At 35.5% G+C, this 14,109-nt stretch overlaps 1 protein-coding gene across 1 annotated transcript; it reads right to left on the bottom strand.

The window, feature by feature from the left end:
* Positions 1-1,974: 1,974 nt before the first annotated feature.
* On the bottom strand, positions 1,975-13,995 carry LOC139883766 (peptidyl-prolyl cis-trans isomerase CYP23). Its single transcript, XM_071867900.1, has 9 exons — positions 13,891-13,995; positions 13,708-13,775; positions 4,662-4,707; positions 4,427-4,575; positions 4,266-4,338; positions 4,078-4,167; positions 3,494-3,533; positions 2,273-2,355; positions 1,975-1,995 (listed from the first exon to the last, which is right to left on the bottom strand). Exons 1-9 carry the CDS (start codon positions 13,993-13,995, stop codon positions 1,975-1,977), a joined length of 675 nt encoding a protein of 224 aa, XP_071724001.1.
* Between the last annotated feature and the right edge of the window lie 114 nt (positions 13,996-14,109).

The following is a 14,109-nucleotide window of genomic DNA, read 5'->3' as shown; positions in this document are numbered from 1 at the left end:
TATAATGAATTTTAATTAGGAAAAATTATTAATTTTTTGAAAAATAAAATATGCCCGTTTTAATTAAGAATAGAAAAAAATATAGTCGATTTTATTAGGAATAATAGCATAATAAAAAAATTATAAAAATAATATATATTGTAATTTGATTAGAAATAATTTTTTTAATAATATGTCCGTTTGAATAGGGAAAAATAATATATGCCCGTTTCAATTAATATATATATAGTGTATTATAATTTTTTTAGAAATAATTTTTTAAATAATAGATAGAAAATTGATTAGGAATAAAATTATTATCTTAAAAAAAAATAAGTGAAAGATAAAAGAGAATAGGAATCTCATATGATTAAGAATGAGTAATGGATAGAATTTTATTAGGAATCATTATCTTATTGTTTTTGAATTCTTAATTAGAATAGAAAAAAAAATATTGACTTAAAATTATAATTTGATTTCTAATTAAACTCAAAAACTTAATTTTTAAATTAAACGCCATGTGTCGGATGTTGATTTGACAATAAAATTTGCAATTGAATTGCAATTGGAACAAATTGAACAAATTGAAAAAGTCTCTCTATTGTATATAAGATAAGATATGTTCATTTTAATTAAGAGTATGAAAAAAAATATAACGAATTTTTATTAGAAATAATAATTTAATAAAAAATTAAAAAAAAAAAATATATATTATATTTTGATTAGAAATATTTTTTTAATAATATGTCTGTTTGAATAGGAAAAAAAATGCTTGTTTTAATTATGAATATGAAAAGAATATAATGAATTTTAATTAGAAAAAATTATTAATTGTTCGAAAAATAAGATATACCCGTTTTAATTATGAATATAAAAAAATATATAGTTGATTTTATTAGGAATATTAGCTTAATAAAAAAATTTAAAAAATAATATATATTATAATTTAACTATGGAATAATTTTTTAATAATATGTCCGTTTGAATAGGGATTAAGAATACATGTTCGTTTTAATTAGGAATAGAAAAAAAGAATATAATGAATTTTAATTAGTAAAAATTATTTAATAAAAAATTAAAATATATGTAGTGTATTATAATTTTATTAGGAATATAATTTTTTAAATAATAGATAGAAAATTAATTAGGAATAAAATTATTATATTAGAAAAAAATAATTGGTAGAAATAAATAAATAAACCATTAATCACAAAAAAACAAAACAAAACTTCTATTAATTAATTTAATAATTAGTAGTTGTATTGATGAGGAAAAAAACCCTACCAAAGCTTCTTTTTGAAAAAAAAATAAAGCTAGCTTAACAAAAGAAAATCGTACGGAAAACTTTTGTTCTTACGGATGTGAATTTAGTATGGTGCATATAACTATATATATACTCGTAAAACAAAGATAAAAGAGAATAGGAATCTCATATGAATAAAAATAAATAATTGGTATTTGATTAGGAATAAGTAATTGATAGAATTTTATTAGGAATCATTATTTTATTGTGTTTTGGTTTCTTAATTAGAATAGAAAGAAAAAAAATATTGATTTAAAATTATAATTTGATTCCTAATTAAACTCAAAAACTTGATTCCTAATCAAAACGTCATGTATCGGTTGTTGATTTGACAATAAAATTTGCAATTAAATTACAATTGGAACAAATTGAAAAAGTTCTCTCCATTATTATATATATATATAAAAGATAAGATAAGATATAAGATTAGTTTTTAATCTCTACATTAGAATATCAATTAGCCAGGGGTAATTGGCACTTCAAATCATTCCGTGCTTCTCACGGCAACGGGATGTTCTTACGAGTCGTCTCCCAATTTTTTTCCATTGATAATTTCCTTTTCAGAACAGTACAAATAAGTTTTCCCTTTTTCTTCCGAATAGGAGTACAAATAAGTTTAAAATACAACAGCACAAACTCACAGAAGTAATAACATTTACAGTTTTCGGATTCAGCTTTTTTGCTCATCGCCATTATGGGAAGCATTTCATTCTCTGCAAAGTAACACAACATGTCCCCAGTTTACTCAGATACGATTGCATAGTATAAATAAGGGATAATATATATGCCTGTTTATTGACTTTACATGAATTAGTCATTTATCATTTAATTCTGCAGGAATCGGTTCCGAGTTCATGAATTTTAATGCATAATAAGGTACTGGTAGAATTAAAAGGAAAGGATTGATCCATGTAAGTCGACAAGGACAAATAGACATATTATCACTTTTAAGTTTTAGTAAGCATAGTTTATAGTGAAGGGTGAAATTACCTGTTTTTCAATTTCCAAAAAAGATGCAGCAAGCCTTCGTCTCAAAAACGTTCTTTCATTGTCACAGCTATCCATCTCAGAATCTAGAAGAGGTAACAATGATCAAGTTAAGATGAATGCTTAAATCCACTGAAAATTTATTTGGAATATGAGAACGCACTGAGAGAGACCATTTTCCACTAGCAGATGATTTAAGATCATAATATGGATTTTAATTACTTTTAAACCTAAAACCTTCTTTCTACCCAATCAAAAAAGTTACTTAGTATCACTGACAACCTAGACAGATGACGAATGTCACAAGAAGCAAACATATGAAAGGCGGCAGAAAATTAATGGAGACCCAACTAACAGGGACAAAATCATGTGAATCGTTTACTACGAAATGAAACTTGACTCTCGGTTGCTCATTAATTGATTGAAGGAAATATCTTATACACGGACGAGACAAAACTAAAAATGACTGTCAGTAAATTGGCTTGTCGGGATACCAGTCATGGAAAACAACTTAAATGTGCACTAGTTGATTGCTTCTAGCTTAGAACTTATCCAGAATAAATAACTCTAGTCCTAATATTAATGGCTAGAACATAGACTGATCACGAAATGATCTAGTGAGAGAAAAGAAAATAATCTGATCAGGATCTCTTATGTAAAGGAACAGGAAGTTTCTGATAAAATACAAAAGAAAGAATTCACAAAGCATTCCATTCATTGGCCTTCATAAAAGATCATCTTGTTATTAAAGTTTTTCAAATGATGATTTATTGTGTCACAATTTCTAGATAATATTTTGTCTAACTAAGCACAAGTACAACCCCCAGTCAATGGCATCAAAATAAATGTGTACTTATCATAGCATTACTAAATGGCAGAAGATGATTGCAAGGATCCTTCAAGTCTCAATAGTGCCAACAAAATCAAACCTATGTAGAGGTGTTTAGACGCTAGAATTTTTCCTATATGACTCCAAAAAAAGTAAAAGCAGCCCATGTTTTAAGTTTATGGTTAAAATTTAGCAAACAATAAATTTACAGAGAGCTTCTTAAATCAAAGAGAAGAGAGACAATGACAACAAAAATAATCTGCTTATGTGTACCTGAATAATTTTTAAGTAAAAAAATATAGTTCGCAGGCAATAACTTCTCTAGTCAATTCTATGTTTGGAATAATTGGAAAATATCACAAGCGAAAAAAGAGTAGCTGGTTGTTGATATTCACCGTAATAATAAGACGATAATATAGTGATGCGTTCGGTTGGCTGCAGAAAAAATAAAAAACAATGTTAGCTCATTCTAATAGTGATACAAAATGGCCTATTGCCCACTACACAAATAGATACATACTGGCTGTGCTCCTAAACATACAATGAAGTCTAGATTCATACATACAGATAACATGACAGCACAAAGTTCGAAAGGTTTCTGACTTTCCATGAACCTCTTGCTTCACTATACTTCTCATGAAGCGGTGCACCCAAAAAACAGGTAGACATATTTTCGACTCAAGGAATTATTTTTGGATCATTTTGCCAGCTCTGAATAGTGTGTTGACTGTTCTAGTATGATTCAATTCAACCACTGGATCATGTTATACAGATATTAAACTAGTTTCCTTTAGTATACTGCTGGAAGCTTGTAACAATAACCCAGCCATTGTTTGCAGCTCCCTATAATACTAGTTGTGATTATGTTATGGACTTGTGTGATGACAAACACCAGACTCAAACCAAAACATTCCAGTTTCCAAGTTGAAGATCCTTCCTTTGAGAATGGATTTCACACTAAGGGCATATAAGAGTATACCATGACAAATATTCCCTCACGGCGACTTGGTAATTGCTCAAGCTTCTCTAATGTCTCGTCACCTTTAGTAACTTTACCAAATATAGCATACTGCAGAGCTTAAAATATCAGCAGTTAAATGCGTCTTCAATTTAATGTTTGAAAACGAAAAGAAAAAAAAAAAAAAAAAAAGAAAGTAAATATCACACCTTACGGTCAAGATGTGGTGCATCTCCAAGTAGTATAGAAAATGACGACCCCCCACTGTTTGGATCCTCGTGTCTGACAGAACAATGAACATTACTCCTCACATTATGTAAAAGTCCAATGCAACTACAACCAAAAACATGATACTTGAAAAATAACTGACCGGCCCATTGAAAGAATTCCCCTGACATGTTTGACATCACTAAATTCACCAACAACAGTCTTTTCAGCTTCTCGTCTTTGTTCCTCGTTTATGGGAGCCGATCTTCCATACACAACATCGGCCACTTGGGCAACGAAGCCCTTATCAACCTGCATTTAGTTATGTTCACAGCTCTCATATACTACTACATTAGAAATTTCTGATAATTCAATCAGTTAAAGAAGCAGTAAATTACCCTGAAAAAGTGGTTGGTATTGTAGCAGCCGAGACGAACAAGTTTGTGAAGAAAAACACCTCACAGCAACACACAATACTCAAACCTCTTCAACTAAAACCTGTACTTACAGTAGAAACCTTAACCGGTTCTAGCAGTTCTTTATATCTTACCGGAGACAGAAAAACTAACTTTACTAACCTTATATTTATAGTGAGAAAGGATTAATACTTAATAACCTCTTCTAGGAGCAATTCCTAGTTCAGTTATCTAGCATTAAGCCTGTAAGACAGAAGTATTAGAGAGATGAAACCAGAAAAGCATCATAAATTGGAAAAAACTCAGATGAAGGAAATAAATGTGCCCTCTGTTTTCATTAATTTTTTTAGCTGCTTACAATAGTAGAATATATATATATTCTTTCATACATGAGACCCTAGCTCTATTTTTAATCCAAGCCACAGGTGGCATTTTCCTATTTAAACAAGAGCATCCAATGGCTCGAAATAAAAGAGATAATAACTAACATTCTGCTTTTACTGACACTACAGACAAAATAACTACTAATTCCAAAATAAGAGCTACAAGTGACAGAGAAATTGCAGACCAGGTTGTTCCTGAAACAGGCGTGGCATTTTAGTCCGTCTTGATCTCTGCTTCATCTCGTTCTCATCCAGCCTAATGAAAGAAAGCAACTTTCCAGAGAGCTTCATGATATTGAGCCTTTTATTTGAACACCTTCTCTGTATTTTCAGGCCTGAACTTTGAAAACCTTAACACTATCTTGAACAATCCATTTCTTCTCTTGTAAGTCGTCGCTCAGCCATTCATTGATCTTCTGTATATTCTCACAAAGTAAGACACCTCTAAATGAGCTGTCATCATCGGACTATGATGAGCTCATGACACTATCCGATGAACAAGCCACAAGTCGACTGCTTCATCGGACATTGACTCCTAATACATTACTCTAACCTAGCTACGAATTACTGCAATGACAATTTCAATAACAGACACTTACAATAATGAATCCCAAATCAACAGCTACCTAATGAATCCTAATTTCAAAGACTCATACAAGACACTAATTAACTAACCATTATCAACTTACGGACATTTCAATAATAAGACTCTCCAAGATTTATGCATCGCGGCTTTATCCCAATTTGATTCAAGACAATTTAACCAAGATAAACCCTAATATAGACCCAATGAAATACTCATAAATTAACACGCCGATGTTGGAACTTAGGACGTCCAGGAGTGAAGTCCCCATGAGTTCGTCGTCTGTCGCGTTGATTTTGGTATTCAATTTCCAGGCGAACGCTCGCCGTCTTTCTTTTCTTTGCGCGGGTTGACCTCCATTGCTTCTGATGATTGACTTCTGAACCTATCAATTAACTTACTATATTCTAATTGATTCGGTTTGATTTGATCAGTCAGACCGGTTCGATCGTCAATTACTTGAGTTACCATACTGAGATGAGTTTCGGTTTGATTCCCGACTTCTTTCTCAACCGGTTTAAAGCTAATAATTCCGGTTCCGTCAATTACACTGATTAAATCAGACTTTTGGTCCAGTTTCATACTAGGATGAGTTTTGACAATATTGCCAACTTCTTTCCCGATCGAATCTACAGGATAATTAATCTTGCATTGATTCTCGTCAATTTCGTGTAAGTAAGAGCTGGGATGAGTTTTGTCGTTAACGACAGCTTCTTTCCCGATCAATTCATAGAATCGATCTCTGTCAATTTCATGGTTTTTGCTTTGATTTTCAGTTTGCCGGTCTGAGCCGACACTTTGGTTTGCAAAGCAAACTCTCCCTTCTAGTACTTTCTGTTGTTCAATCTTTTCGCTGAAGTCCTTGAATTCAGTGTTATGTCTTCTGCCCCCCTTAACTCTAATCATACTTAGCACTGATAGTTTCTTCCGTCTGTCTTCTAGGTCCTCATCCTTTTCTTTTGGTACACACAACTCCTTGATCAAATCGGCTTCAAGGAGGTTTCCTAGTTTTACTATCATTCTGTTAGACACTGCTTCTATAAATTGTGACTTCAACTGCATTTTCCTCTTCCTTTGTTTCTTCTTTTTTACTCACAGATACCATCAAATTCTCTATGACTTCCATTGTAATGGAGTTTGCAAAACAACTATAGTCAACAGCTCCTCCTTTGTTTTGCAAACCTTGAACCCCAATCATACTTCTTAGTGCTTCAAATCTCCACCTTTGCAGAGGTTTAGTGAAGATATCAGCTAGTTGGTAGTTCGTTCTACAGAAAGCCATTCTGATCTCCTTTGCTGCTATCAATTCTCTTACATAGTTGTACTTGACCTCTATATGCTTGCTCCTAGAATGATCAGTGGGATTTTCTGCCATAGCTATGGCTCCACTTGAGTCACAATAAATTGCAACACACTTATTCTTCAGCTCCTTCAGATCTGTTAGAAGTTTCTTCAACCATTCTGTCTGCCTAGCTGCATGATTTACAGCTACAAATTCTGCCTCAGCAGAAGATTGAGCTATTATCCTTTGCCTTTTAGAATTCCAGGAAAAAACCCCACTCCCAAAGCTGCAACAATACCCTGTCCTACTCTTGCAATCTTCGCCTCTTGCATAGCTAGCATCACTGAACACAAACAATTCGGTATTGCCATTCTGATTATACCATATGCCATAGTCTGCAGTTTGCTTTACATACCTCAGTATCCTTCTTAGATATAAAGCATGGAATCTAGAAGGATTTGAACTGTGGCAGGCCAACAAGTTCACACTGCATACAATATCTGGCCTTGAGGCACACAAATACATTAGAGAACCCACTATTCTCCTGTATAAAGTGATGTCAAACTGTTCTCCAGGCTTGGTTGCCTCCAACTTCAGTTGAAACTTCATTGGAGTGGCAAATCCATTACAGTTTGTCATGTGAAACTTCTCCAACATCTCAGACACATATTTTCTCTGATGTATGAAAATGCCATTTATCCTTTGATCCACTTCAACTCCCAGAAAGTAATTCATTTGCCCCAAATCAGTCATTTTGAACTCAGTCTTCATTAGCCTCTTGAATTCTTCCACCAGTCCTTCTTCTGTACCAATTATCAAGATATCATCCACATATAATGAGCACATGATTTTTTCTTCATTCCTGTGTTTGACATACAGGGTTGCCTCACTTTGACTCCTCTCAAAACCATTCTCCATGAGATAACCATTGATCCTTGCATACCAGGCTCTAGGGGCCTGCTTCAATCCATACAACGCTTTGATCAATTTATATACCAAATGCTCATTCCCAGGCTGTATAAAACCTTCAGGTTGTTGAACATACACATCTTCATCTAGCATACCATTTAAGAATGCACTTTTTACATCCATTTGATGGATTTTCCATCCCTTGCTTGCTGCCAATGCTATGAGCATCCTCACTGTTTCCAATCTAGCCACAGGAGCAAACGTTTCTTCATAATCTACCCCATACACCTGCCTGTATCCTTGTACTACCACCCTGGCTTTATGCTTGTTCACTGTACCATCTGGATTCAGTTTAGTTTTGTATATCCATTTCACCCCAATCACCTTCGTATTAGTGTGAGGTTTCTCCACTAGTATCCATGTCCCATTCTCTTCTATTGCTTGTATTTCTTCTTCCATTGCTTTCTGCCAACATTCTTCTTTTTCTGCCTGCCTGAAGTTCTTTGGTTCCACACTGTTAGACAAGGCAAACTCCATGACATGTGCTCCCAGTTCTTCTTCTTCTACAACATCATCAACTGGGACATAATCCTGAAATCTTGCTGGAGCTCTGATTGTTCTTCTTGAATGTCTAACTTGCACTAATGGTTGGTGTTGGTTTTCAACTGAGGGATTATTGTGAGTACCTGAGCTTGATATTACAGTATTCCTCTCATTTTTCTCAGCTTCAGCTTCATCTCTCACAACTACAGGCTCTTCAATTTCAAGTCTTTCTTCTTCATTTTCCTGTTGAGGTGAGTCTTCATCAGGTGACTCCTCCTCAGCTTCTGACATGCCTTCCACAGGTGTACCTGGTCCTTCACTCATCACTTCCTCAATGTGTACATAAGGAAGTTCAATATAGATACTTCCAGGTTCCTTCACTGTTGATTCAGACCAATTCCACTTTTCAGTTTCATCAAACCTCACACTATGCTCTAAATACATTTTTTCTTTCACAGGATCATAGATCCTGTAACCTTTTGTATCACTTCCATATCCCATCATCACACCAGTTAGAACTTTCTCTGACCATTTCTCCCTCTTAGCATTTGGTATGTGCATATAGGCAACACAACCAAATACCTTTAATCTTTCAGCAGATGGTTTAAAGTCAAACCACATTTCGAAAGGAGTTTTGTCTTTTAATGCCCTGGTATACAGCCTGTTTTGTACATACACAGCACTTGCAGAGGCTTCTGGCCAGAATTTTACAGGTACTTTTCCTTCAAATAGCATGCACTTAGCCATTTCTACTATGGTCCTATTCTTTCTTTCAGCCACACCATTCTGTTGAGGTGCATACCCCACAGTCTTGTGGTGTAGAATTCCTTCTGTAGCTAGATAGTTTCTCATTTCAGCAGACATGTACTCTCCTCCTCTATCACTTCTTATTCCCCTTAGAGATTCACCACACTCTGCCTGAGCCTCACCTCTCCACAATTTGAACATACTAAAGACTTGATCTTTAGTTTTCAGGAAATAGATCCAACAGTACCTACTAAAATCATCAATGAAAGTGAGAAAGTACCTATTCCCTCCTTGAGAAGTTGTCTTCATAGCTCCACACAGGTCTGTATGCACCATCTGCAGCTTCTTTGTTGCTCTCCATGTGCTTGAATGAAATGGTTGGGTATGGCTTTTACCTATTTCACATCCTCCACACACTGATTTGAATTTAGTACAGAGCTTTGGCAGTCCCTTGACAGTTTCTTTCCTCTGCATATACAGGATTGTATCTAGACTAGCATGTCCATACCTCTTATGCCACAATTCAGTTACTTCCTTCCCTGTACTAGTGGCAAAAGCACCTTGTACATCTGCCATTTTTAATCTGAACATTCTGTTGACTTGTGGTACTTTGTGAACCAGTTCTTTCTTTGCATTGTAGATTCTGCAAGCATAGTCTTCAAACAGTACCGAGTACTTCATCTCAAGAAGTTGTCCCACACTGATCAGGTTTTGATCTAGCTCAGGGATATAATACACCCCTTCTAATAGAGAGTGTCCTGTTTTTGTTGTTAATTCAACATCTTCACTCCATTTTGCCTGTATTGTTTCTCCATTCCCCACCTTTACCACCACATTTACTTCACTATCTGTGTCCACAAACACTTCTTTCCTCTTGGTCATGTGGTTAGAGCAACCACTATCCACTAACCACTCATCATCCTTGTTATGCTTGACTGCAGAGGCACACACTTCTGTAACAAAGGCATTTTCTTCTATGACAGAACCTTTATCTCCCTGAGTATTCTTTACTGATCCACCTGTTTCTTGACTTGAGCCATTCTGATTACTCCCCACAAGGCTAGAGCTTGGTTGTAGATGTACTGGTGAGTAATTTCCTGGTGCAGTATAACCCAGTTGAGGCATTTGTTGTGACATGGCCTGAGGTATAACAGGATAATGTTGAGAGTACCCTGAATGAATACCAGGTCCTGTCCAATGAGAGCCTGAAAAGTTTTGCGGTATAGAGGCATAATGAGCCTGATATATTGGCTGTGTAGATTGAAATTGCATTCCTGATGGTCTGTATTGTCCCCCAATTTGATTCATTTGGCCTTTCACAGAGGGATGTACAGGTGCAAGCCTACCAAAGTTCATACTCTGAGGGTTTGATTGATCCTTGCACCACCTCTCATAGCACACCCTCCTAGTGTGTCCCTTTCCTCTACAAAACTGACATTCAGCATTTTCATTCCAAAAACAGTCTTCCACAGCATGATTAGGCTTACCACAGTATTTGCATTCAGGAAAAAGACCCCATTTTGAAGCCCTAGGAGTGTTAGATACTCCTCCCATGTTCTGTGCCACAGTTGGCCTCCAGTTGTTTACAGGTTGCATTTGATAAGCCTGATATAGGTTATACTGTTGTGGTAGCTGTTGTTGCATCTCTTTAAACTGATAAGGATTTAAAAAACCAGTTTGATGCTGCAAGCCTTGACTGTGTGAGTGATTTGGAGTCTGAGAACTGGCTTAGTTAGCATTATCAGAATGGTTATAGCCAGGTGGATTCTGAGGTACCTTAAATCTCTCACTCTTTAAGGCATACGCATCTCTATCCTCTTTCAATTTTTGCTTGCTATCATGCATCTCAAGAACACCAAACAGTTGTTCAAGAGTAACAGACTCAGAATCATTGTCAAATGCATATTCATAAGCACTAACTGAATTAGCATATCTACTTGGTATACTTCTAAGTAGTTTCTCTATTAGTTTTTCTTTCTCAACAAACTCTTTTCTCTTTTTCATCTTTAAGATTAGATCCATATACCTGACTTTGGCAGTAGCAGCTGTTTCCTCTTCCTTCATCTCAAAGTTGTCAAAGTTCCTCCTTGCTATTGTTTTTTGCATTCTCTAAGATAAGGCAGTCCCCACATATTCTAACTTCAAAAACTCCCAGATCTCTTTAGCAGTCTCAAGATCTTCTATTTTCATCAGCACATCTTCACTGACAGTAGCTCTTAGGAAAACAAAAGCCTTGAAACCTTTCTCTTTAGCAGCATCAAGTTCTCTTCTTTCCTGATCTGTCAGATCTACACCTGCTTCCATACTGTTTATCCCTTTTTCTACCAAGTCCCAGAGTCCATTGATCATTAAATGGTCCTTAGCTCTTAGTGACCATGGTCCATAGTTATCCCCATTCATAATAGGCATAACTACCTGTGTCCCAGTAACAATATTGGCCATCCCAGGATTATGTGTAACCTATGCTCTGATGCCACTGAAGAAAAACACCTCACAGCAACACACAATACTCAAACCTCTTCAACTAAAACCTATACTTACAGTAGAAACCTTAACCGGTTCTAGCAGTTCTTTATATCTTACCGGAGACAGAAAAACTAACTTTACTAACCTTATATTTATAGTGAGAAAGGATTAATACTTAATAACCTCTTCTAGGAGCAATTCCTAGTTCAGGTATCTAGCATTAAGCATGTAAGACAGAAGTATTAGAGAGATGAAATCAGAAAAACATCATAAATTGGAAAAAACTCAGATGAAGGAAATAAATGTGCCCTCTGTTTTCATTAATTTTTTTAGCTGCTTACAATAGTAGAATATATATATATATTCTTTCATACATGAGACCCTAGCTCTATTTTTAATCCAAGCCACAGATGGCATTTTCCTATTTAAACAAGAGCATCCAATGGCTCGAAATAAAAGAGATAATAACTAACATTCTGCTTTTACTGACACTACAGACAAAATAACTACTAATTCCAAAATAAGAGCTACAAGTGACAGAGAAATTGCAGACCAGGTTGTTCCCGAAACAGGCGTGGCATTTTAGTCCGTCTTGATCTCTGCTTCATCTCGTTCTCATCCAGCCTAATGAAAGAAAGCAACTTTCCAGAGAGCTTCATGATATTGAGCCTTTTATTTGAACACCTTCTCTGTATTTTCAGGCCTGAACTTTGAAAACCTTAACACTATCTTGAACAATCCATTTCTTCTCTTGTAAGTCGTCGCTCAGCCATTCATTGATCTTCTGTATATTCTCACAAAGTAAGACACCTCTAAATGAGCTGTCATCATCGGACTATGATGAGCTCATGACACTATTCGATGAACAAGCCACAAGTCGACTGCTTCATCGGACATTGACTCCTAATACATTACTCTAACCTAGCTACGAATTACTGCAATGACAATTTCAATAATAGACACTTACAATAATGAATCCCAAATCAACAGCTACCTAATGAATCCTAATTTCAAAGACTCATACAAGACACTAATTAACTAACCATTATCAACTTACGGACATTTCAATAAAAAGACTCTCCAAGATTTATGCATCGCGGCTTTATCCCAATTTGATTCAAGACAATTTAACCAAGATAAACCCTAATATAGACCCAATGAAATACTCATAAATTAACACGCCGATGTTGGAACTTAGGACGTCCAGGAGTGAAGTCCCCATGAGTTCGTCGTCTGTCGCGTTGATTTTGGTATTCAATTTCCAGGCGAACGCTCGCCGTCTTTCTTTTCTTTGCGCGGGTTGACCTCCATTGCTTCTGATGATTGACTTCTGAACCTATCAATTAACTTACTATATTCTAATTGATTCGGTTTGATTTGATCAGTCAGACCGGTTCGATCGTCAATTACTTGAGTTACCATACTGAGATGAGTTTCGGTTTGATTCCCGACTTCTTTCTCAACCGGTTTAAAGCTAATAATTCCGGTTCCGTCAATTACACTGATTAAATCAGACTTTTGGTCCAGTTTCATACTAGGATGAGTTTTGACAATATTGCCAACTTCTTTCCCGATCGAATCTACAGGATAATTAATCTTGCATTGATTCTCGTCAATTTCGTGTAAGTAAGAGCTGGGATGAGTTTTGTCGTTAACGACAGCTTCTTTCCCGATCAATTCATAGAATCGATCTCCGTCAATTTCATGGTTTTTGCTTTGATTTTCAGTTTGCCGGTCTGAGCCGACACTTTGGTTTGCAAAGCAAACTCTCCCTTCTAGTACTTTCTGTTGTTCAATCTTTTCGCTGAAGTCCTTGAATTCAGTGTTATGTCTTCTGCCCCCCTTAACTCTAATCATACTTAGCACTGATAGTTTCTTCCGTCTGTCTTCTAGGTCCTCATCCTTTTCTTTTGGTACACACAACTCCTTGATCAAATCGGCTTCAAGGAGGTTTCCTAGTTTTACTATCATTCTGTTAGACACTGCTTCTATAAATTGTGACTTCAACTGCATTTTCCTCTTCCTTTGTTTCTTCTTTTTACTCACAGATGCCATCAAATTCTCTATGACTTCCATTGTAATGGAGTTTGCAAAACAACTATAGTCAACAGTTTGAATATGTGATCGACAGTTTTGGGAGCAACATTTGGGTAGAATCCGAACTCGATATCACCATAATTTGTCTGAATTGCAAGAAATACGTTAATTTCACACTAGTCAAACTCGAAACTCAATTGAAAAGACTTGCATTCGACAAACGAAAATACAAAATTCAAACTCAGAAATGAAATGGGAAACCTGGAAAACAACTCGAGCAGAGCTGAGAGCAGGATCCTGAATTGCCCCAGCTCTCATTGCAAGGATGACAATTACTATAAAGAACAGACAATTCACGATCTTCATATTTAGTTATTGGCAGCTCAATTTTTTGGCGCTTGATCTATAGCTTAGCTCAGTGTCGGATTATTATTCTCAAAGATTTTTTATTTATTTTTGTCTATGGGCCGGGTGAGCCTC

This window comes from Rutidosis leptorrhynchoides, unplaced genomic scaffold (assembly GCF_046630445.1).
Source record: "Rutidosis leptorrhynchoides isolate AG116_Rl617_1_P2 unplaced genomic scaffold, CSIRO_AGI_Rlap_v1 contig446, whole genome shotgun sequence".
In the NCBI taxonomy this organism is placed as follows: Eukaryota; Viridiplantae; Streptophyta; class Magnoliopsida; order Asterales; family Asteraceae; genus Rutidosis; species Rutidosis leptorrhynchoides.
The sequence above is the reverse complement of the archived record's forward strand: the minus strand, read 5'-3'. Positions and strand labels throughout refer to the sequence as shown.

Excerpts from the sequence above, each read along its gene's own strand:
- LOC139883766 (XM_071867900.1), bottom strand. The coding sequence starts at position 13,995 with ATGAAGATCGTGAATTGTCTGTTCTTTATAGTAATTGTCATCCTTGCA. Across the intron at positions 4,339-4,426 it reads GGAATTCTTTCAATGGGCCG|ACACGAGGATCCAAACAGTG; the intron begins GTCAGTTATTTT and ends TTGTTCTGTCAG. Across the intron at positions 3,534-4,077 it reads GTGAGGGAATATTTGTCATG|CCAACCGAACGCATCACTAT; the intron begins GTATACTCTTAT and ends TTTTTTCTGCAG.